This window comes from Taudactylus pleione, unplaced genomic scaffold (genome assembly GCF_031769625.1).
Source record: "Taudactylus pleione unplaced genomic scaffold, aTauple2 ptg000102l, whole genome shotgun sequence".
NCBI classification, from domain to species: domain Eukaryota; kingdom Metazoa; phylum Chordata; class Amphibia; order Anura; family Myobatrachidae; genus Taudactylus; species Taudactylus pleione.
The window spans coordinates 4,438,084-4,464,599 of NW_028284504.1; the positions used below are offsets into that span (position 1 = coordinate 4,438,084).

The 26,516-nt window shown below is 44.1% G+C and overlaps 1 protein-coding gene across 1 annotated transcript in view; it reads right to left on the reverse strand.

Annotated features, from left to right (window-relative positions):
- Positions 1-18,618, reverse strand: part of KCNH6 (potassium voltage-gated channel subfamily H member 6) — a 290,292-nt gene extending 271,674 nt beyond the window's left edge. Inside the window, exon 1 of the mRNA XM_088470748.1 lies at positions 18,543-18,618. Coding sequence (XP_088326874.1) covers positions 18,543-18,618 — 76 coding nt within the window. The remainder of the gene's footprint in view (positions 1-18,542) is intronic.
- Between the last annotated feature and the right edge of the window lie 7,898 nt (positions 18,619-26,516).

Sequence of the window (26,516 nt, forward strand, 5' to 3'; positions counted from 1 at the left end):
GCAATCTGCCGTACGCACATGCGCAGTGTTACACCAACGCATGCGCGGTTATTCAACATCGGAACGCAACGAGCGTACTGCTGTTTGCGAGTGGCTCTGAATGAGGGCTAGAATTGGCTAAGTTTATTGTAGGGACCAAGGGCTCTATTTACTACAATCCGCATATTGAATGCAGATTGTAGTGTGATATTAACGACTGAATTCGCATTGCAAATTCAGGCAATATCACAGGGATTTACTACAAATCCCTTGCAGGGACAGAGCTTGCGATAAAGCTCTGTCCCTGCAAATCCCCTTCGGAGCCTTATCACGGTATTTTCGCAAAAAATACCATGATTAAGTGCCCGTGCATGCGCCGACCGGTCGCCGCTGCTACCCACCCCACGGTGCTAGGCCCCGTCCCCAGTGCTAAGCCCCGCCCCGACAATCGCGGACCCCCCGCGACCCCCCTCTCCCTTAATTACACTTACCTGCATGCTATGGGACTCCGGTGATGTTCTCCATTCCTCCGGTCAGGTGATCTCCCATACTGCACTGGGGCCCGATCACCTGATAACCGGGCAGCAGTGCACTATGGGAGACCAGCTGACCGGAGGGGAGTCATCACCTGAGGCCCGATCACCGGTCCCTGGAGTCAGGTAAGTCAATTTTTTTTTTTCACTATCTTTTTTTTACAGTAATCAGCTTGCGGTCCGTTTAGACCACACAGCTGATCACTGGGACCGGCTCCCGGCTCTGCTCTGCCCGTTAGAGCAGGGCAGGAGTCCGGTAACCGGGGGAGACCCTGGATAACGCCACCTTACAGTTATGGGAAATGCGATCTGCTTTACTAAAAATAAGTGATACTTAGGGGTTGGAATAGAATTTTACGAATTCTACTCCAATTGCCCTGTAATAACTATAGGTGATACTAAATTATGTGAAAAGGGTTTGTAAACACCCTTTTTCACTTTTTTTTACTCAAAATAATGGTAATAAATAGAGCCCCAAATATGGTTGACTTTTTAACCATGTCGACCTTTTGCACTGTCGACCTTTTGTCAATTGACCTTTTGTCCCTGTTTACCTTTTGTCCCTGTCCATCTATTGCATGTCGACCATCTGGTGACAACCTATTGACTGTCGACCTTTTTATTGTTGATCTTTTATACCACACCCAAACACATACGGGAATGTAGTCTTGGCCAAACACGATTCTTGGTAAATATACCCTCAGTATTGATACAGAAGGGAACATGCTTTCAGCAGATGAGGGTGCTTAGCAACTACAATTATTGTGTTTAATTTTGGGATAATCAAGGTCTTACATATTCCATGAGTATACTATGAGTGTTTGGCTCATTCCTCAAACTCTGAAGAAGTGTGTTTTAAGAGAAGGTAATAATGACTGCGATGAAAGACATGCAAACATATTATGTGTGTTCGTCCCTGCACAGTAGTAATATTATTATCAGCGCATTTACTGCAAAGCCTGAAGGATAATGTTGTGACAAAATTAACATCCCTATGCTTAGTCTCTGGGCCGTATTGAGAAATAGTAGTCATTTAAATAAAACTTAATTTTCTTAAAGATGTAGAATATATAGACTTTTCTGGGGTGAGAGGTATGTGCATTGATGGTGCACCACCAGAGAGCTGCGAGGTCATCCCATATTGTGAGGGTGGGCATGAACTATGCCTCTCCCCTATAACACCCCTCCTCACTTCTATAGAAACACCGCCCCCACCTCTATAGTAATACATTTCCCCCATTACAGCTGTAGAAATACTGTACTTCTTACTCTATACCCTATATTAGCCCATCTCCCCTGCAGATCACCAACTGTCCCAATGACCTCACAGGCCACTTGCCGTGAACCACTGACATAAATGTAAATGCAAAGTGATAAGCACCCACTCATTCATATCAGTGTTACATTGTGCTGGCCAGTGACACATTCTTTCTTCCTACTTCCCTAGTAATAAGAAACAAATCAGTTCCGGTCTATAGAGTAAAATGTCCTGAATCCATTTATCCATCAATGTATTTCATCTAAAAGTAATGACATAAATAAATAGAATTCCTCTTCCACCCATTGTGTCTTTTTCCGATTAATGCAGTTATGTTTTTATTTTGTTCTATATTTTGGATATACAGATTTAGCTATATATTATTAGATCCATCTATATCTTTTTGCCAAAGATCTGCTGAATACTCCAAATATTTCTGAAACTATATAACCTCTAATTGCACCAACTGAACTTGTGCCTCTTTTAGTGGCAGTGTCTGTATACTAGATCAGTGGTTCCCAAACTGTGCACCTCGGGAGTCGGAACACTTGCAGGGGGGCCTCAGATTGGTGGTCCAGTAAAAAATCTAATTCTTTATGATCAATGTAACGTAAATATGTGCACAAACAGAAGCACATACATGTCCTACACTATATAACCAAACCTAAGGATGACAGGTAAGCACAAACCTGTGAACAACACCATAACTGATCCTAAGGATGACAGGTAAGCACAATTTACTTCACTACATTTTTTTCTGAATTTCTCAAAACAAACTTTTGGCTTAGGTGTGCTGTGAAAACAATGCTGATACACTAGGGCGCCGTGACTCAAAAAAGTTTGGGAACCACCTAGATAATATATGACATAGCAATGTTGCAGAGTTTATAATTCCTTCATTTTTAACTTTTCTATTTTTTTAATCAATTCTTATCAACTGTATTATTGCATGTTCCCTTCTTTTATTATCTTTTGGTGATCCACAGTTTCTTGATGGAAATGTGGTGACACATTCAAGGGCCCTTTATCTCTAAAGTGCGATTAAGGGCCAATGTAGTCTTAATCCATCAATGCAAGAAAACATGTATAGGTTTGTATGAACGATTATATCCCATTTGACCAAATTGGCTGCCCAGTGCTCAGTATAGCCCCATATTAAACCATCAAAATTCAACCAGACCTTATTTCATAAAGCAGGAACGTATCCATGTTATCTCATAAACACACCAACATCATACTTGCCAACTATTTAATATTCCTCCGCGGGAGAAGCCCGGGGATGTGAAGCATGTAGGCAGAGTTGGGGGCGGGGCTGTCCAGAGTGCGTCGTTAAGCTCCACCCCCTCAGGGAATAACGCTGTTAAGTCCCACCCCCTCATGGGAATTCACTGTGATTATGCATATTTAAACTAGGGTCGGGGCTAAATGACGTGATTCTCAGATTAGCGTCATTAGGCCCCGTCCCCAATGCTCAGAACCACCGATCCGCGCTAACATTCTCCCCATTCTGTCCACTTCACTAGAAAGTAGGCAGAATGCGGGAGAAGCACCTACACTTCTGGGGGTACGGGGGGTTACCCGAAAAATCGGGAGCCTCTCGCGAAAACCAGGAGGGTAGGCATGTATGGCCAAGATGTTGTGGCAGAGCACTAACATTAGTATAGCCCCAAACAGGGTTTTGTAACCAATACCTCCTGAATAACATCAATTATTAATCTTAGGATATACCAACCATTAATATTTTTATTATATAAATTATGGTCTTTTCTGCACTTTAAACTCTGTGATTTCCAACTTCATCTCATTTCCATAGACTGGTAGTGTAATGTGCCAGCATGGCAAGCTTACAAGTGTCCGCACCAGAGTAATAGAGGTATTGGAGCCTGATTCAGAGGTGTACGAACTGCCCATGTCAGACATAGTGAAGCGATTTGTTGCTACTGCCCAATTGCACAACACATGCATTACGATTGTGTCCATACAGAGTAGCAGTTGTAATTTCAGACGTGCCCAGGGACAGTTTAATATGAAGAAAAGTGTTGAATTAGCAAAACTACCAGTGGCGACTCCAGAGTCTTCTGTAGTGGGGCTGCAACACAGTCCAAAATTCAAATAGGGGAGCCACACCAACTGCCACCCCAAACGCAGCCAAACATCACCAGCCTGGACTCACTGACAGTTGGTGTGTCTCCCCTATTTGAATTTTGGACTCTGCTGCAGCCCCACTACAGAAGCTGCCACTGGAAACTAGTAATATGTTAGTACTTAGTAGTAGTACCTGTATGGACTTCTCTTTGCAGGTCAGAGTATGCACTTACAGACGAGAGGCAAAACAGGGGCAGACAGACGCGAGGAAATGTAAGCTGAGTACAGGAAGCACATGTTCATGTAATTGTAACAGAATTTAGATGTGAACATATCTGCAGATACGCCATTTAGATACGCTAGTGGGGGGCTAATGCTAAGACAGAGTATTATGACATGACCCCTACAGCTGATTGAGCTTAATTAATTTATGTTGCGGCTATACTTATGAAGTTGCGACCGTCTGTTTTCATTAATTAATTAACACTTCCGTTTGGTCTACTGTAAAAAGAAAATTGCTATTTTAAAGTAATAACATCAGATGTTTGTCTTAAATTGTATTTAATACATTTTATATTGAAAATTTAACTTTTGCATTATTTTATATTTGTCTAACATTCTCTTGTGTATACATAGCACTTGATTACATAATTATATTGTGTGCAAACAGGATAATGAAACTTTAGCATTTAGTATTAACACTGCCAAGCTACATCTTTACGCTTTGTCTTTGCTACTGTGGTGCTTAAGGGTACACACTTGTTACACTTGAAGTATGCATAACACAAATGCTACCGGTTTTTAACGTGACGCATCCTTCTCATCAAAGGTACGTACAGTAAATACACTATTTTTACATGCCTCTTTCCCCTATGCACCTTTCTTAACCCATGGATGTCTACATGGACCAAATACACCCCCACACCCACACCACAAAAATTAGGAGACCAATAATTTGGTGAACGATGGATTTGTGTGGCTGTTTTAATCTCTACTAAAGGATGATAAATCAAGTCTGTTTTGTTTTAGTGCATTTCTCCATGGTGTACTTTTGGTTCCTCATGTACCTGCATGTCCTGGCAGCCATACATATGCCAGAAAGAGCCAGATTAAGTTTACGGCTGCCCGGGGCACCCGAATACTTAATCCGCCAGACCCAGGAATTTACTGCCACCCTGTGCTATACCAGAAAAAAAATAGTGGGCTTGCAGGCTGGGGTACTGAAAGCTATTGTAGCAGAGCAAGTCCCCTACCTCCACAGTTGGCACAACCTACCCCCCATTCATGTTTTTGATCCATTCTATGTAAGCGGAGTGGTGGCTACTTTTTACTTAATCTTATCCTGTACAGACAATCAGGCTGATACCTTTTATTTCTTAAAAAGGTAAGGAAAGCAAGTACTCTCTAAGTTAGGGGCACAAATTCTACCTAATACATATAAAATATAACTTTTAATGATGGAGGTTAAAATCTCTACAAAAAGAGGAAATGGACCAACATTTGCATACAATGATAAACATATACAAATGTGTGCTTACAAGGGCCGTTAAATACCACTAGGACAACACATAAATATTGCTACAAACATCTGATTAAAAACATAAATACTACAAATACCAATGATATCAGTGATCCACAAATGTGTACTGAATAATATACTGCTCAATAAGTACGTGAAAAAATCAAGGATCACTGAATCATATTGCTAAGTATTTGTTGAGTCATCAAAAAATCATGGTGAAAATATAAAGATAATACAAATAATCAAGAGTTAGTTCCTCTATGTCATAAGTGACCTTATGCCACCGCCTACATGTGTCCTCTGAATCTTGTTTCTAAATTGAAACAACACACACAAAAACGAACTCCTGGCACAAAAGAAATGGTATACAATCTGATATATATAATATCATAAGTAACGTGATGTAATACCAGGAGATCAATTAAATATGATCCAATATGAGCTGTCAGTGTACACCAATGCAGTAGACATGAAAACTGTATATAGTGTGTCTATCCACTAACACTCACATATCTTACACTATAAGCAAGAGGTGTACTTATACATGTGATATGATCATTCGGTAAATGTGTGCTGATTTACAGGTACAGACAGAATAAACGTATAGTGCAGATACCACTCACTAACAGCAAGGGGAAAGGTGGCTGCTGTGTCCCATGTACTGATAATATAGAATGGGACATGAGCGGACCCGCCACATATACTATGAGGGTATGAGATAGGTAGATGGCACCCACTATAATCCCCCTGTTGCTCACCCTGGTTCTGACAATCCTGCAAGACACCAGGATAGTCAGTGGAAAATGGGATTGCCAGATATGAATATGATAGTATAGAGAAGAGGATAAGGGGAATCCGGAGATGTTGCAATCAAGCATATAAGGTAATCCTTAGTGAATGCTAAATGGGCTAGCAGCGGCGCCCAAAACTTTGGGAAGGATAGCAATATAATGTATAGTGGGAGTCAGCTTACTCGCATGGACACTCTCACCCCGCTGATGCTAGACAGCAGTGCAGCGGGAACAGTACATGAGGTGGTGCAAGCAGCGTGTCCCAGAAAAGGAGTCAGTACATGAAGAGAGAGGGCTTGAGACGGCAGTGTCACTGTGGAGTCTCCTCGTGTGCACCGGAGACTCCCATCATCAAGACGCGCGTTTCACCGAATGGCTTATTCACAATTTATATTTCTTGCCCCTTTTGTCATTTTCTGTGGGAAATTTGCTATTTAAATAGCTTGACGGCATCATTCTCCCCCATCCCATAGGAACATCTCTGCAAATGTTGCTGAGCTGGTGCTTAAAGAGCCACCCGACCGTTACAGAGATGGAAAAACAGCTGGTGTAATCCTGCTCTGTGTCTCCATCATGGACTCCAGCAATCATATAATATACAGGGCAGATGTTTCCTGAGCAGCTTTTCAGGAAAGTGTAATAACCATTGTGGGGAACACTGATTTACATCAGGTAGCAACTAGTGGGCAGAGCGGCATATACAGTAAGTGATTCGTTACTGGTCAGAGGCTGCATGTGAGTAACAGGACAGGTTAGTGGGCAGGAGTGACATGTTTGTGACAGGTTGGCAGGAAAGGGTGGCATGTGAGTGACAGGATGGTGGGCAGGGGTGGCATGTAAGTGATTGGTTGGTGGGCATTGGTAACATGTGAATAAAGAGCGGATGTGGAGCATCTGGGGTGTTTAGTACATTATCCAACTACATAAAACCCTTTAATTATGTTAACATTGATATGGTATGTTAGTTCATGTTTCATTGGCTCAGAGCCCTAAACATCGTACCTTCCAACTGTACCGATTTCATCGTGACAGTCCCCACGCCCCTTGACACGAGGTCCGACCCTTTTCAAATGCATCACATCCCCTTTTCACTAAACATGTTTGGTCTATAGAATAGATCACCAAATCCAAAAGTCTGGCCATCCGTGCCCTAGGGAATACAGCCCTGTGCTGACTGTCTTACGGCTGCTTGGTACTATGGCAGGGGTAGCCCATGTTGCTGTTCATCCTATAGTGCCACCATAGCCTAGTGCTTATAACTGTAATTTCTGATATTGGGGAGTTCATATTTTTTTGTTTCTTTATTAGCAATGTAAAGCCTGTGCTGGTGAACATCATCTTCATCACAAATATTGCACCGAGGTAAAAGTTCTGCAACAAGAGGAAAATATATGACTGCTTGCACCCCTACATATAATGTTAGGAGAGTGAACATACACTTTCTGTACTCGGGCAATGCCAGTCAGCCCCTTTCCTCCCCCATTTCACCTCACTACACATAGTCAGTCCTAAGGTGCATAAACAGTACATCTCAGTCACCATACAGACTGAGACATTCTAATTTTTATTACAGAAAAGGGCAGTTTGTACTTCTTGTGCCCCTCAACACAAGTCTCATAGGGGGGAATCCAATTAGCCGCACTGGTTTAACGTGCGGGAAAAAGGCTAATTCATTGAATAGCCTTTCCCCGCACAGCGCAATCAATTAACTGTGGGGAATATCCTATGGCTAATTGAATTCCCCCCATAGTATAGTTAAGAATTGATTCATTTGAACTATATAACATGTTTGAATAGTGATCACTACAGTGCTTTGATGCCAGTGGTATTTTTATCTGCGTGAATTCTTTCTCTAACCACAGATACATCATCACAATTCATACAGGTTCTCTTTTTGCCTATAAATGGTAGCACACAGAATCACTCTTTCTGTCAACAGGGACAGCTCTCATAAATCAGGGTATTTTTGCATCTTCTCTGAGTTGCACAGCAAAGCCTACTAACAGCATCCCGCCCAAAGTTACTGAATAATTTGTGAGGTGCCCAGACAAGTCTGTGTGCCCCAGGCCTCAATGATGGAGATGATGGCAGACGAAGAAGGACTTGGTGTTCTTAGCAAAATAGGATTCTACTGCCACAGCTCTAATTTAAAAGGTATAATAAACTAGGGATTGACAATGTTTTTGTTGTATTCTTTAATATAATATTCAGAAGGTTGATGTCTTTGAACAACACACTGAGGGACTGATTCATATTTGGGAATAGAGAAAGAAAGAGCAAGTAACTGTGAATGTGCATCTTGGTAAAACTATGCTGCACTGCAGGTGGGGCAGATGTAAAATGTGCAGAGGGATTTAGATTTGGGAGCGGCGTGTTCAGACTCACATCTAAATTGCAGTGTAAACAAAGCTGTCCAGCACTTGTGGGCTACGAGCCTGATTCAAGGAACGCAGTTGGTAATACGCATGCAATCAGCCGGTTGTTGTGTACTGCGCGTGCACAAACTGGCCATTGCGATCGGAACTGCGATCGCAGTGGCTACACAGACCCATCGCAGAGTGATTGACAGGAAGTGCCATATGTGGGTGGTGACGGTGGGATCAGCCGAATGCAGGAGTGCCAGTGCGATTGAACGCCATTGCATGGGCGTGCATAAATTAGCCACTGTGATGCCCTACGCAGCCTGATTACTCAAAGCATGCTTGGAATTTAGCAATTCCTGAGTAAGGTCAGCGCTTTTGCAAGTGTGCATGAGGCTACGATGGTACGTGATTGTACCGATGTTTTCTCAGTCATGCTATACATTACGGATGTGTGTAAGGTAAGATGGGCATCCTTATGTTGTGCTGCAGCGGCATTGCGATCGAATTAGCAACTATCGCAGTTGAACTGCGTGCGTAATCACTATTGCATTCGCTGCTGCGTTCTATAGTGAATCAGGCCCTACATGCAGAAGCAGCCAGTATTTACCCTGCATGCAAAAAGTGTATGTATTTGTACCCCTTGCATTGCAACATGGTTTGTCCAGGTACTCTATATCCCCAAATCTGAGTCAGGACCCGAATGTGCTGGGAGAGCTCCAGACATAGGGCCTGAGTCAGAGGTGGACGCAGCCCAGGTCGGTGCTGTGGATCTGAGAACATACGCAAATGCAGTCTTCTGTAATGAGACATCTGAGGAACCTTAAGGCTAAAGCCCGTGAATCTGCATCCAAAGAAGCAGTAGCTGGCATTGTCACCCCCCCAAATGCTGGCTGCACGTCAGCGTTTTATACGCACATCCCCATCACCGCCACTAAACGCCTGCAGTCTGTCAGTGATGCTGCATCTGAAGCCGCACTGCATCCGGCGTCACAAGACCATCACGACACATGCGCAGACCACAAAACATCGGCCAGTTGTGACCGAATCTAATCTGCGTCCACCTCCTTATCAGTCCCATAGTCATATAGATTTCCATAATCCTGGTCGTGTTGTTCCTGTTACTTATTTAGCTATGAGCTGAATTCTGCCAGCAAGTACAGCACATTTGCTATATAAAGAAAACTGGAAGATCATAGGTTGCACATATTCTCGGATACTGAATAAAATGCAGATATACACATATATATTTCTGAGCAGTAACCTGGCGGCTCTGTTTGGGACAGTGGGCCTGAGTCAGCACGGATCGCTATTGCGGTAGCAATTGTGCATGCAGTTGTGCTGTGAAAATATTGTAATGACTGCAATCGCAATGCAGTAGAAGGCCAATATAAAGACGCCCACTTCCCCTGTCTCACATCTGTCATACCTTGCAATCCAGCGAAAACATCGGTAACATCGAGTAACATAGGACCTTCACGCACAATTACACCAGGTCAGACCTTACTCAGAAATTGCTAACCTTCCTGTATGCAGTGAGCACTCAAGCAAGGTGCGTATGCCATCACAGTGGCTAAATTTATGCACGCCCCTGCAACGGCGTTCACACACCTGCGTTTCTCTGACCACCCATGCCCCCCGTCACCACCCCCAAATGGTGTTTCCTGTCAATCACTCTGCGATGGGTCTTAGTACTCACTGCAATCGCAGTCCCGATCGCAGTAAGGCATTCGCGCAACAATCGTCCGTCTGCGTACACTTTAGCAGTTGCGATCCTTGCTGGATCAGGCCCAGTGTGTATCGGCAGACCACCTGGTTGTCTATTCAATGGTTTTTTTTTACAGGGATTGAAAGCTAATGTGGGCAAACAGTGAATTTGTGTTAATAGCTGTACCTTAATGACTGTAAATTAGGAGTAATTCACATTTCTGAAAAAGCCCAAGTATATTTGTAACCAGTACAATATGTGACACAAGAAAGTATTTGGATTATGATTTCCACTTATTGTCTTCATACCATATGTGTGCTGCTTAACATATATTAATTATGTGTGACCTGACAGTGGCTTTAAATCTGGATTTACAGGTAGAACAGTAGGGTAATTTTTTATTTATTTATGAATCAACTTTTCCTAAGATCAAGAGTCCAAACAGATGGCATTAACTAACAGTGTTTATTTATCTGATATCAATTATTAACTCATAAAGCATTATCACAAAATACAGCTGTTTGAGGGGTCATCAGCATATATATCAACAATATAATGTTCATGCTGTAATACAAAGCCCAGGTCAAAACAAATAGACAATAGACTACTAATTGTGCTTTGTAATATGAACTGGGAGTGAAAAAAATAATTATCCTCAACAGTAACCTGCTGTCAGGAGAGGCAGCAGATTGTGATCCATATGATACTGACACCTGGGGTTTATTACGAAGTGTCGGGGTGTAAAACGTTTGTGTTTATGCCTGATATTTAAAAGGCCAATACTTTTACTAACTGTGTCTTGCTAGTAAAAGCACTGCACCTTTATATATCAGACATAAACACAAACAGAAGTGTAATGCTGCATACATACAACTAGTTGATTGGTTGGAATGAAAATCTGGTAACGTATGGGAGTAACTGATGATCAGCAATTTGCTCCTAAATGGCAGAAAACAGATGAAAATGGACGTTCAGACAAGTTTGTTAAATGTTTGATCTAAATAATTTGTTCAAACAACAGTTTTTTTGTCCATTTTCCGGCGTTTGGGAGAAACTTGCTGATTGTCATTTGCTTTCATACCTTACCAGATTTTCATTCCAACCGATCAACTAGTTGGATGATTGGACAGAAAATCTTTACGTGTGTACCCAGTTTAAGGTCTGTAAATAAACCCCCTGTGCCTTCTCTATTGCTGGACATGTAGCATTGAGAAGGGTGCAGTATAATAGATCTACATGAAAAAGGTCAACAATGTCTAGATAGACACCAGGGGCCAAATGTAATAGGTTGCGACTTTGTAAAAAAAAAAGGGGGGTTTAGCGCTAAACTTGCATTTTTTACTCACTCGCATATGTAATAGGGTGCGACCATAGTAAAACTCGCAATTTTAGAGCTTTATAATAACTCGCAAACAAAAATCTTGCATCCAGATGTTTTCCCATTCTCTAGATAGAACTTGGGCAATGTAATAGAGTGAGAGTGCTTCACTCGTACATATTAGTGCCTGAGAACTCGCAAAAACAATAGACCAGCTTCAGGATAACGATTTTTTTTCCTGAGCAGGTCAGAGTAACATAGAAACATGCACATATCCATGAGATACCTGCATGTTTCTGTGTGTACTGTACATATGAAAATACTTTTTTATTAAAATAAAAAAAAGACGTGCACCCTCCCCCCAGAAGCATAACCAGCCCCAGGCTTTGTATAGCCTGTGCTGGTTTTTAATATATAGGGGCCAAAATGTGTGGGGCAGTGGCGGAACTAGCGGCGGTGAAACATAGAAACATAGCACCGGGGGGCCCGCTGTGGTGCAGGGGCCCATAGCCACCTGCATCCGACAGATGCCCGCTGAACCTGCCGCCAACAGGGCCGCCATCAGGGGAAGACTGCCGGGACTGGAGTACCGGGTCCGGACCCTGGCTGAACAGGGGGGCACGGCGAGGCACACCTGCTCCTATCGCCACTCCCTCCAGCTGTGCAGCGACGTACGCCGTATCCAAAACAAACTTTATTGACCATAGGGGCTGGCGGGGGTAGAAGAAGATGAAGGAGGCTGGAGGAAGGTAATGGGGAATGGAGCAAAATGTGACAGGGGCTGGAAGCAGAGGAAGGTGAAGGGGCAGAGGAAGATGAGGGAGGGACTGGGGCGAAAGGTGACAGGGGCTGGAAGCAGAGGAAGGTGAAGGGGGCAGAGGAAGATGAGGGGGGCTGGAAGCAGAGGAAGGTGAAGGGGCGGAGGAAGATGAGGGAGGCTGGAGGTAGAGGAAGGTGATGGGGCAGGAGGTGATGGGTTGGAAGCAGAGGAAGGTTATGGTTCCTGGTGACAGAGGAAGATGAAGGAGGCTGGGGCAGAAAGTGATGGGCCGGAATCAGAGGAAGGTGATGGTGTCCGGGGACGGAGGAAGGTGAAGGGGGCAGAGGGAAATGAAGGGGGCTGGGGGCAGAAGGTGACAGGGGCTGGACACAGAGGAAGGTGATGGTGCCTGGGGACGGAGGAAGGTGATGGTGCCTGGGGATGGAGGAAGGTATTGGTGTCTGGGGATGGATGAAGGGGATGGGGGCTGGGGATGGAGGAAGGTGATGGGGGTTGAGGATGGGGGCTTGGGGCGGTGAAAGGTGACGGGGGGCTTCTGGGCTGAGGATGGTGATGAGAGGCTGAATTTGAAGAAGGTGATGAGGGGCTGAGGACTAAGGATGGGGATGAGAGGCTGCAGACACCATCCCTCCTACCCCTAAAGCATCCACAGCACTGTCATCAAGAAGACCTTGCAAGAGACGGAAGACAAGAACTACAGCCTGCATCATCAGTGACAGAGAGACCATGTGGTATGTTATAGTGTGTTTACTTTTTACCTTATTTAAAGGCTGGCATATCTTTCAGTTAATAAATATATATATATATATATATATATATATTTATATAGTGTGGCAAATATGCGGCACTCCAGGGACTTCCACACCATTGAAATCTGTGGAGGAGGCAGGCTGACCGCACACAGCCAATCAGCATGCAGCTCCGATGGAGACACCCGCTGAATGGCTGTCAGCTCCTGCAATGACTGGGCACACGTGGGCCCCAGTCATTCGCGCGAAGGAAGGGTATGTGTAAACACATACCTTTCATCCTGTCTGACATGGTTTCGGGTTTCTGCGTTTTTTTATTTTAACCCCCTGGATACCTACATGGACCGAAGAGGACATGAACAAACGCATAGGAAAGGTGAGTATGGAATTTTTATTACAGGTGCCCTGTGGCTTCTTACCGGACAAGGGGACATGATGGTATCAGGGATACTAGGTGAGTATGTGTGATAGTGAGTGTGAGTGTGCATGTGTGTGTGAATGTATGTTATAATAAACTTTTACTGTCACGTTGTGTGTGTTCTGTGGTTTTTCAAGTATTTATTTTGCTGTGGAACTACAGGTACCAGCGGGCCCGTAATGCCCCTCATGCTGGTACTTGTGGTTCTCCAAGTACGAGCATGCAGGGAAGGCTTGCAGGGACCTGTAGTTCCACAGCTAAAGACAATAGTTTCACATCTAATTTTTACAACACACTACACTATCAACCCGGCACCCACTGGCCAGGGGTGCCAGGGATAGCCCCGGGCTATCATCCAAGGTCCCCACCTCCCCAGGGATCCCTGGGCTGACTAGCGGTCAGGGGTAATGCTTTGGCCGGGAAACCCGGTGAAAGGGCTTCCCTGGCTGTGGCATTACCTCCCCGCTAGAAAGAGTCCGGTGCTGGTTATGGAAATTACAGAGGACCTCTACTCGTTTTGTCCCGTGTATTTCCACAACCAGGACCAGAGCAGAAAAGCCCTGTGCTGGTACTTAATACTTAGTCGCATTAAAAGGTGTGAGTTTACATAGGGAAATACTCGCACAGATTTGCAGAGTGTAGTAGCCTCGAGCTCAAAAGTTTGCAGGCTATTACATTTCTGAGTCCCGGCACCAACTCGCACCTTCAAAAAATTAGAGAAGGTGCGAGTTGGATTTTTACTTTAGCTTGAACCCTATTACATTTGGCCCCAGGTGTTTGACAGACAATAGGTTGACAAGGGCAAAAGGTTGACTGGGACAACGGGTCGACACACTAAAGGTCATGGAAGTCCGACCGATACAAAAAGGTTGACATGGCCCACAGGTTGACATGAAAATGGTCAACATGGAAATGATCAAAACATATTTTTTTTTGTTTTCTAACTCTTATCTTCATCCTAACCCTAATCTTTCCCTTGATGCCAAACACTAAGCGTTGGGGTAGATGCCTGACCCTAACCGTCCCTTCTAGTGCCTAACCCTAAACCTCCCTCCTGGTGTCTAACCCTAACCCTTTGAATCTGTCGACCATTTGCACCTGTCGATCTTCTTCAATGTCGACCTTTAGTGTGTCGACCTTTTGTCCCTGTCGACCTATTGTCTGTCTAACATCTGGTGTGTATCTAGACATTGTCGACCTTTTTCATGTAGATCTTTAGTCCAGCCTCCCATTGAGAACTGCTAAGGAATGCTGCTGTCAGATTTGAAGTGAGCAATATGGTGGTGGCAGTTATAACTTTACTGACCAAAATACCACAGTTGTGCCAAACACATCACAATGGTGTTTTATGCCCACCAACTGTACAAAAGACACATAATAACACTAGTAGCACCCACAAAGTTAAAGTTCACAATTTGTGCTATATCCTGCAAACAAGCACAAGCACCAGGCAAGTAGAATTTTTTTTTAAGTAATAACTGTAATGGAATATGACGCTTTTACTACATTGTAGGTTAATACAAAGTGTAAAAACCCTGCTCCAATTGGAGTCCTTCCCTGCGATGTGTAAAAATAAAATAATCGCTCACTTTATCTGCTGCTTCGGGGGCTGGCTGTGCTACAATGCAGTCATCAGACCACAAATGTGCGAGCAGCCATTGCCAGGGAGGGATCCTACGTAAATGTCTTTTGATAAATAGGCCCAACTTTATTTGATACCATAACACAGATATACATATCAGCGGGGGTTCCTACCCTCATAGACTTAGAGTGCCGGCACGGGCCCCATTAATAATGGGGCAGGGCCTAATCACAAGAGGTATGGTCACACCACCTTAAAGAGAACTATTTGCAACGCTGGGCACTGGGGAGGGGGGCGCTGTGAGCCCCTCTGCCCAGCGCAAATCCAGGGGGGGTGCGATCCGGGACTAGCACATGTGCACAAGCAGTGTCCACAGTCCCAGCACCTGTGCAATAAATCTGGCAGGCTTCGGGACCAGTTCATGTGCACAAGCAGCGGTGGAACCAGAGCATTCTCACAAACACCACCTTCTAGGGACTGCATTGGCTGCAGGCCCTAGAAGCTTGGTAGGGCAGTTGGAAAGACAGGAAATAATTGCGGCACTGACAGGCAGTCCCAGGGGGAGAAAACACCTCCCCCTGGGAATGCCTGTCCTGTGTGTGATTGGCAGGTAGCCATTCTAATGGGTAGTCGCTGCCAGTGAAGCCAGTGCATGGACTCCCTGTCTCACTAGAGGTAGCGGATTTTAGTGGGGGAGCTGCAGCCCTGCAGCCCCTAGGTAAAATTCGACACTGATAAATAAACATCCCCAAAACAATTTAAAAAAATGCAATAAAGATGGATCATGTTTTTACACTGGCAATACAATACTAAGTATGAAAATCTGACCATCTAATATTTCAGAAAATGAATAAAAGAATGTGAGTTTTCATATGTCATAATCCGCTGAATGTACTGTTATGTACATACTGAAGAGTATAGCATGAAAACTGCACTTCAGGTAAATACAAATGTACTAAAGCGCATATTTGGTCTGGATTAAAATGGAAACCAGTATAACCTGTAACAATCAGTATGAGATTGGATTCTTTTAATATATTCTAGGAATGTACCACAATCTAAAGTTCTCTTTTATTTAATAAAGGAGAGAGAATTGTTATCACATTTGGGATTATATCCACTATAGGCAATTATATGTCCTGAAGTGGTCTTTAAATATATTATATAGAATGTTTGTCCAAGTGGCCGATTACTATTTATGGACATATATATAATACATTATAATATATGACTTCAACATATTACATGGTACATAATTATCCTAGCTGACGATTGGTAAGTGTACACACACTTACCAATTGTCTGCCCGATGTGCCAGACTTGACAGCTCAACCGGGTGGGCATTTAAAGCACTGTCATCACCGCTGGGCCCCCGCACCATGTGTATGGGCGATCGGCGGGATGCCCGTACACACCAGATATATCGACCATCTGCTGTGCTGCACAGAAGATTGGATATATCTGTGAACTACGTTGTTCACAGATCTATCGCTGTACACACCCGGCAATGCACTATAGATGTATTACCTGTTTAATGGAACCCAGCTTAAGGAACACCCTCAAATCTGCTGCCACAACTGTAGAAAGTTTAAGTATATATTCCTGGTTCTCAGTCGCACGCAAAAGTGAATGCAGCAGTGTCTATTGGCGGTTGCCCATCTACGAGTTTCTACAAATTGCCTTGTGTACATTCATGTGGTCCTATGTTCAAGGCCTGAGATGAAAACTTTTGGCACCCGTCCACGCTGCAATTCCAATTGGTGCATCCTTAGAAGCCACCATTGGTTGCACCATTGAAAATTGAATCAGTCCTATGCCACGTGCAGTTTCCCTGACTGACCATGGCCTCCTACACTTGTGGCTCTGTGTCTGTGAAAGTAGTCTCTTGCATTGACACGCCCGCAACACTCCTATAACACGCCCACTGAATGGACCAAATTTGCAAAGCCACCTCCCCGGTTCACCCATCAAGTTTCTGTCACCTTTCTGATACCGTCTGAATCGATCGCAACAGCAGTTTTGTGCGTACACTCTGTGTAATACATGCGTAGTATGGGGTTTACAGAATTTTCACACATGTGGAGTTGCATATATGAGAACTATGTGAACATCGGCATTGCATACGGATTGCGTGCCTCTCTGAATCAGGCCATTTATGGTGTTGTACATACATATAGTCATAAAAGGTAAATTTCCCCTTCAGTTTCTGTACCTGGAAGTGACGTGAGTGAGGGCGGAAGTGCGGTTCCCTGCCCTTACAGTCCACCAAAAAAGAAACTTGTTCGCTCGTCATGCTTCGGGCTCGGTGGCTCGCTTCACTCGCCACAAGATTATGTTCCCCCTCCATGCCCATGTGGATGGTAGGGAATGACTTTGGACAGTAACTGATAATGTCAGGGTACAAATATGGAAGGAGATCTATCCACTTCCATAGTCATATATGAGTACTACAATCTCCTTTCACATACTAGACCATTGTATTTGTGTTCCATGTTAGCATTAACAGTTAAAAAATTAGGATGGCTCAGTTTGTTGCAAAGCCTGTTACATAGCAGCACTATACCAGCTTGGTAGAGTTGGATCCCAAAGCAATGATACAACCATCTGAAATGTACAGTATGCTAGGGCTGTCTCGAGTCATAACATCAGCAAAGGGTGTAAAGGTGCCTACACACTTGGCGATGTGCTCACAATCCAACTTGTGTCCGATTTCCCCTTGAACTCTCCCCAGCAGCTCCCCGGCAGTTGTGGGCACGATTTGGTGTTAAAAACTGTCCAATGTGACAAACGATCTACCGTGCCTCCTAACTATTCCAGTGCAGCGTGACTGAGCTTGTAAGATCTGCCCTACAGCACGGCAGATCTGAAGATGCGATGTACGACCTGCAGGGACGCGCATCGGCATCGTGAGTGGACACTCATGATTTGGGCATATTTTACACGATTTGTCATCACAATGCGTCAGACTCGGGCAAATCATTTAAAATATTGCTAAGTGTGTAGGCACCTTTACTCCCATGGTACATTCATTTTTCATTGTAATCTTCCTGGGCATACAAACTTGCTCTGTGCATTCACTTGAGTAGCACATAATTGATTAGGGGAGTATTTATTTATTTTCCAATCCCAGACATATGTGTGGTTATCACATAATAAATGTAAGTGGGGCAGAAGCAGCTTGTGTCTGTTCGTCCCTCTGTGTTTATCTTTGCTTTTGCCTTGTTTGCATTATGCAGCGTCTGTCTGTTGTGTTTACTATGCATCGCTTGCTTTAACTAATTACTTGTTGAATTTGGAGTGTTTTGTGGTCTCATTCCCATTGCATATAATGCTAGTCAATGACTATATAAATGCGTGAGCTGACTGATACTGTTGCTTGTGTTTCATTGATTTATTTATGGCCTATGTGTGAGATATGAGATCAGAGAATACCTGACAAGTATTTTTAAAGTACTTACTCTGTCCTTCAAACTTCCTGATGATAGTGTCCAGATAGGTATTCTGGGGGGCAACATGCCCCCTTCTCACCGGCATCTTGAAAACAGCACTCTCTTCTCGGTCACTAGGTAATAAAAGTTAGCAATTCCTCCAGGTATTAATGTCCTTTTAATAGAGTATATCTCAGAACAGTGGAAGCGCCAATAAAATGTATTCCATCTTCTGATTTAATGGCAGTATCAACTTGTGCTTCATTTTAACACTTTGTGAAACCAGGAGACGGTGATTCCAGTGTATCCAGTGTATTCTGCAAACGATGAACCGAGGATTAGGGATTTGCAGGGATGGTAAGAGCAGTGCAGAGAGGCTGCCAAATGCACTCCCCCCACCTCCACACAGAACATGTGCCAGAGGAAAGGAGTTGTCAGCAGCGACAACTGTTAAGAGTGACTACTTCAATCCAGCAATCTGAGCTCACCAACAAAGGAAAAGCAAAAAAAAAAAGGTCCTCTTGGAGGTCCTAGATCACAGAGCGCAGCCAAGTGTGGTTTGTGGATGCCGGAGGCTGCGGATAGCTACTGTACAATCCTTTCACCAGTCTAGCCAGCATCCAGATCAATGGCAAGATAGTGGGAGCTGTCCTCTCTGGGTGGTGCTGAACGTGCTGCTAGTAATCCGCAGCTGGGGGTGGAGTGGCCCACTCTCCCTTAAATCCAGACTCACGTTGCATGTACAGACAAGTATTATTTTCCGTGTCTATAAGACAGTTTGAAAAGGAAATCCCTTCTGTTCACTATTTAGTTGCTGGGCAAAGCTGCTGCTGTTTCCAGAGAAGTAGGTTTATAAAGGAGATAATCATCTGTTTGAATTATGCCTACACATCAAACACATATATATTTTAATACTTATATATGTGCTGTGCTATGTCAATCTGTGCAATAGCAATTAACAGCTAGAAAACACAATCTGGATTTTAAAAAGTGCAGGTCTAGGAATAGAATCATATTTTTTGTTGGACTTTGGAAGACACAGAGAAGGGTTATAATTAGAGATGTGCGGTTTAGTTTTACTCAGATATGTTCGGATCTCAAAAACTGCATCATATTGGCTATCCGGCTGTCAGGGGTGCCGAGAGGGTGGGGGGGCGGGTACAAATTACCTGGGCCCATGCTTGATGGAGGGTCCTGGGTCCGGCACTACTCCCCCCACTTACATCAGAGCAGCCCAGCATATGCTGCTGTGTGCTGGGCTGCACTGGGAGGCTGCTAGCAGCTGCTAAGAAGCAGCCACAGCAGTCTCCTATGCCTGTGGGGAGAGCGATCAAGCTGATTGCGCCCTCCCCCCACTGGTTATGCACCGGGCTGAGGGGGCTCACTGCACCCCCCTCGCCAGTGCGAAGCAGCTCTGCAAAACTTTTTTTACCGAAGGGGGCATGGCCACACCTCCCTCAATTAGGCCATGCCCCCTTTTTTACCGGGGCCTGACACAGCTCTTAGCGGGCCTGCCAGCTGTCACGTGTTTTGGATAGCCAATAAGAGAAATCCAAATTTGGCGATAAGAACCGAATAAAACGGAATGGTTTTTATTGGAGTTTTTTATTTATTTATACATTTTTTGAAGGACAAAAAGCACAACTGCTCCAGTGAGCACAGTTATGCTGGGTATACATTACTAGATATATTGTTTGATTAAATGATGGGCGATACATCTGTAGTGCATCGGCGTGTGTGTACACCCGATGTGTCTGTAGTGCAGCCAATGCTGATATACCTTGCAGATTTATTGGTGCATCTGCCCATGCCCATGTGTACAGGCGAACCACTGACATTCCATACACTGGCTGCAGGGACTGCCGACACTGACATTATAATTGGGTGGGAAAATTTACATGCCCACCCAGTCGTGATGTCTGGTAGTATAACTTACCTAATTGGCCGGTTGCTCGTCACGACAGCTGGCACTCTTCAGCTGTAATATCTGTGCATTTATTTGGTAATTAGCTATTCTAATTCAGTTTGCACAAACATGAATCTGTGATTTGGCACAGTGGTATAGGAGCTTTGTGGGTGAACTCTGACTAAGGTGCAATCTGCATGGTGTTTGTACTGTACGTTCTCATTAGAGATGGCTAGTGAGTGAGTGTCTCAACACACTGACTCGAATCATTCAGATGAGCGAATGATTCGAGTCACTCAGTGTTTGGTGAGTGGAGACACCTACCTCCCCAGCCTCTCTGTCAGTGGTAGCTAGTGAATGGCAGCTCCGCCCCCTACACTGCTGATCTGACCTGATCATACTTCTCCACTGTGTCAGATCGGCAGTGTAGGGGGCGGAGCTGTCAGCGACTCACTCTGAGTCGTGCAGCTACTGCTAGGGCTCAGGGCAGTGCATTAACTCAGTGCAGAGGCTTGAGCTGGGCTGCGGGGGGCGGAGCTGGCAGCGACAGCCAGGTCTCTGGGAGTTCACTGACTCATTAGAGTCAGAGAGAACCCTGAGCTTTAGTGCTGGGCTGTGGGGGGGCCGAGCTGTCAGCGACTCACTCTGAGTCGCTGGCTCCCCTGCTGGCTCCAGCACTGCTCTATCTAAAGAGCCGACTCTCGAGACACTGTCTCGAGACACTTCACTGAGTTGAGCCATGAGTGCAGTGAATCGATCTGTCCATCACTAGTTCTCATGTTTGTGTCAGTTTTCTCTGAGTGCTCCACTTCCCTCCTACAAGTCATACTGCTATGTAGGTGAATTAACCTCTGGAGTATGCCTAGAGGCGAAAGCTTTATACTAGCCTGTAAACATTTATATTTATGTGCGAATATATATTTAACATTTATATATAAATGTTAAATATAATAGCACATAAATATACATGTATACAGGTTAGTATAAAGCTTGTATTCACATGTCAATCAATTTGGACAGGCAAGAGCTGTACTTAGCCCGTCGGCGGTCACCGCAAGCAGGGACGGAGACTGTTCCCGAGCGCATGACTGAGCATGTGCAGAGGAACAAACAGAAGAGATTGTTTTCGGAATCCCGAAAACAATGCCCTCTGTGACATCGCAGGGACAGCGTGTTACCACAACCACTGTCCCTGCACAAAGTATTGCTGAATAGCAGCCATATTTTATCATAATTGATAAAAACTTGCGACGATGTTGCCCGATAATATTCTGGACAACATCGTCACTTTTGCTGAATAGACCCCACAGAGATGATCAGTCTGGAACCATTTGCTCATCGATCCTCCATTTGCTGTGTAAGGAGTCTATTGAATACTTAAAGAAAACACATTTTTCATTACTGTAAAATTGTTTTTTTATTAACAATTTAGTTAATTCATTTGAAACAATAGATCACTGCTTTCCATTTCAGATGCTCCACCATGCCAAGTAAGACCATACAGTATAAATATACATTTAAGTATGATATACAAAATGCAAGTTCCTCAGTCAATGTATTGGTTTACCGTTTAAGGGAGGGATTAATCTGGACATGAAAAAAAAACACAAAAGTTCCCCCAGCACTCTGCAGTAAGCCAGTAAAAAGGGTCTACACTATACTTGCCTACCCTCCCAATTCGTCCGGGAGCCTCCCAAAAATTGGGTGCCGCTCCCGGCCGCCAAACCCTCAGACCCTCCCCCGCATTAACAAGAGAGACCCCCACATTAATGCTGAATTGGGTCATTTTGGCCCCGCCTCCTGCTTCACAATGCCAGTAATCTCAGCATTGTGTAGTGGGGGTGGGGCCAAAGTGACGCGATCATATGGCCACACCCCCGCTCTGCCCACAAATACCGGTAATCTGTCCAGCCCCACCACCTTGTGCTGGCCAGACCCCCTGCTATGCCGATCTGACTGCTCCCTCCAGGAAGGGGCAGCCAGAATATCAGCAACCCTGGTCTGCACTCTACATAATAAAATGCAAAACTCAGTTACACACATTTTCACATACTGTATATAGGAAGCCATATCAAGACATCTTTGCCAAGACATACTGTACCTCCCAACAGTTTTAAGTTCCTGATCGTATCTCCTTGCAGGCGCTGAAGGAACAGGCATCCAAAAAAGGGTGTGGCCTCTTTTCTGCAAGGTCACACCCCTTGATGAATGCCATTTTGGGGGCATGGTCGCGTGTCACGCCTACACCATTCGTCATGCTGAAGGCTTGCCCAGTGCTCTGGGAGGAGCTGGACAGCCCCCTACCTCTCACAGCATAGTGTGGATGATGCTGTGCAGAGCAGAGTATAACAAAGTGTCCCCCCAACCTCCCCCAGCCTCTGAAAACCGTGGCCCGTAAGCGGTATAGTGGGACAGTGCCAGAAATGCGTGACTGCCCCACTGAAATTGGCACGGTTGGAAGGTATGGTATTCCTAACACTAATAATATTAGCCAGTACATTAAGACATACATTTGTGTGTTTTTAATTGAGAGCTAATTTACCTGGATGCACCCCAAAATTCTCCAATATGGCACTATTGTGATCAACATCCCTCCAGCTACTGACCCCATTCTGGCCTCAAAACAGTGATATACAAAAAGCAAATTGGTCAATCAAATTATTGTTTTACTACAGGTGCGTGTAAGAGAGAGGTTAATCTAGGCCAGGGGTTCCCAACCACTGTCCTCAAGACACACTAACAGTCCAGGTTTTAGGGATAACCATACTTGAGCACAGGTGACTTAATTAGTGCCTCAGTTATTTTGATGAAACCATCCGTGCACAATCATGGATATCACTAAAACCAGGACTGTTAGTGTGCCTTGAGGACCGAGGTTGTGAATCACTGATCTAGGCAATAAAGGAACACAAAAAGCCCCCAAACACAGTGCTGTAAAAATATTAAAAAACATAATTTCAGGAAACGAACACCTTAGAAATATATTAGTATTTTATTAAATAACCACCACCACATCACTGGTTCCCATCTTCATTACTGAGATATATATAATGAAGTGTCCTATTAGTTCGAAGTATACATCAAATGTATACTGCTTTCTCTTAACAGGTCAGAATGTCAATGCCATAGGAATGAATAGGAGTGATCTGATTGGTCAGAGTGGGAGCTGTTTATTGAGAGTGTTAAGGTGCTCACACACATACCGATATACTTACAAACAGCCGATGTGTCCGATTTCCCTTGAAACTCTCCCCGGCAGCTCAGCACACGATCTGCACATGATATGCTGTCCAATATTCATCCGATCTCCTGCAGCCAGACTTTTTTATAGTGCATTGTGTCCTAGATTGTCAGATCTGCCATACAGCACGGCAGATCTGCGACCTGCGGGGGCGCGCATCGCATCGTGATCGTGAGTGGGGACTCACGACTTGGGCATTTTTTACCCGATCTATCGTTCCTATGTGTCAGAATCATCCAGATCGGGTAAAAAAATCGCTATGTGTGTGGGCACCTTTAGATCTATGCACACTATTTTGTATTTTGTTTTTATCTTGACTTTGTCTTTGGTCTGTCATCAATTTTTTTAAATATGTAGTCTGCATAGATCTGTGGGTGTGTGTTATGTAAAGTAATGTGTGTAGCGATGAGTTATTAGATGATCACTAAGAAATACAATTACACAAGTCTACCAAAACAGATTATTATGCTGCTCTTTAAATCATTTTGAAAGCAATTTCATGCCTGAAAATGTGAAAAATTATTATTAAAAATGTATTTGATGGGTATATTCAGGTTTTTTTTTTTAATTTTAATTATTTGTCTAATTTGTGCCAAGTAAAAAAAAAACTAGAGAATGTAAACTGAACAATTTTAGCTTGAATACAAATTACAATGATTTTGTTTTAAAGCTGTCAGTTCCCTAGAAGTGGAACATAAACTTATTATTTATTCTTCTCAAACACTGAGGCCCTGCACTTGGCTGAACGGCCACCTCTCTCACTTTGTGAAGGCCGCTCCATTTTCATGGAGGAGGGCACTGATTCAGAGCGAGAGCTCTGGTCAGAGCGTTCGGCTCTGAATCAGGCCCTTAGTCCACATCCTAGGGCTTCAGTGAGTGTCTCTCTCTGTCACCATACCAGGTTATGGCAAGTGGGATGTAGGTAGTATAGATAATTACCAGGTGTATCAATCATGCACAGGATCTTCCAGTGTACTTACTGGTGTCCTCATCAGTGCTGCCAGGGGGATTCTGGGTGGCACTGGCTCTTTGCTTGCTGCCCACCATTTTGGAAAGGATGGAAGTGAGTACACACCTGTCCTTTATGCTCTCTATCACATGACAACAAAACTTGATAGGTGCAATTACCATGTCATTCTGCAGGTTATTTAAACCTGCTTGGTTCACCTTTTTGTTGTTATAGCCTTAGCCTCAGTAAACTCTGCTATTCTGACCCTTTTGACTCCTGCAGTTTGGTTCCAGCTCCTTGATCCTTGTTATTTATAAAGTTTATACCAGTTCCTTGTTCTTGGATCTTTGCGTCTTTCTGGTATTAGCCATCATCTGCAACCCTGGCTTCCTAGTTCTTCCTGCCCTTGTCTCCCGTCAACTGTGGTGTGCTTCATTTACGCCTATCCATAAGTACTGGTGGTATCCTCTGTGCCTTATTTCCATCAGTCCATTCCTGTCAGTCAAGTCTGGCAGTAACAGTTGGAGGGGGTATATGACATTAGCAGAGATGTCCATACCTCCTTACACTGTGTCCCTGGTCAACGCCTGTATCACTTCAGACTTTGCGCACCTGTAGTTTGTAGCATCAAGCCAGACTGGATGCATTATATCTTCAGGAGTTCCTGATAGCAATATTGGCTGTCAAAACACAACAGTCTGTCTGTGACAGGAAAATTTTTATTTTTTTGTCAAAACCTGGAGCTGCTGCTCCATCTGTCCCATTGTTAATCCGGCCCTGGTGTGAGCGTGAAGTGATCGGAAATAATCGAACATTATCAACGTGTGATTGTGCTGCTTTCTTGCGTTCCAAATTGTCAACACATTTTCTGAAAGCTCCAGTTATTTAGAAATGGCCAAAAAGAACTGTGAGTTAAATGTGGAAACACATGCTCAAATCATTGTTTTGAGGTAAGAAGGTTATTCTTTGCGGCAAATCCACAAATGGTTGAAGGTATCCGTTGGGACTGTGCGTCGGGCTATTGAACGAAAGTCAAAAACCGGTCAAAATGTTACAAGAAAACGAAATGGTTGTCCAAAAACAACAACTGTTCATGAGGACAACTTCATTGTGACTACTAGCAAGCGTAACAGAAGTTTGACGGCTCCGGAAATAGGAAGGTAGTTACGGAAAAGTTGTTCCCAGTCTGCGTCCGACAGGACGGTAGCCAGGCGCTTACAGGAATATGGCCTTAGTGGTAGGGTTTCGGTAAGAGAACAACTTCTACATGCTACAAACGTAGCAAAAAGGTACACATGGGCTAAGAAGCATAAGGATTGTACTGAGGAACAGTGGAAGAGGGTGCTTTGGACCAACAAACCGAAATTTGTACTTTTTGGCTCGCATCGCCGGGCTTTTGTGCATCGTCGTCCAGGTGAGTGCTTTCTCCCAGACTGTGTAGTGCCAACAGTTAAGCATGGAGGAGGCAATGTAATGGTTTGGGGATGTTTCGCGGGCAACCAAGTTGGTGACTTAGTCAGAATCGACGGAATAATGGATCAAAAGGTGTGCCACAACTTATTAGTGTGGCATGCAATTCCCTCCGGAAGGCGACTTGTGGGTCAGAACTTCGTTTTCCAACAAGATAACAATCCAAAACATACGTCCAAGTTGTGTACTTATTATTTGCAAAGAAACAAGATGCTCAAGTCATAACAAAAATGGAATGGCCTCCTCAATCACCAGATGTTTTACCCATCAAGTTTTTGTGGGAAGAACTAGACAGGGAAGTCCGAAAACAGATATCTACCAACACTGAGGGCCTCTGGGAGGCTCTTCAAAGCTGCTGGAGTTGAATGGATCGCCAAAAGCTGGAAAAATTAGTAAATAGGATGCCAAGGATATGCAAAGCACTTATCAAAGCTAAGG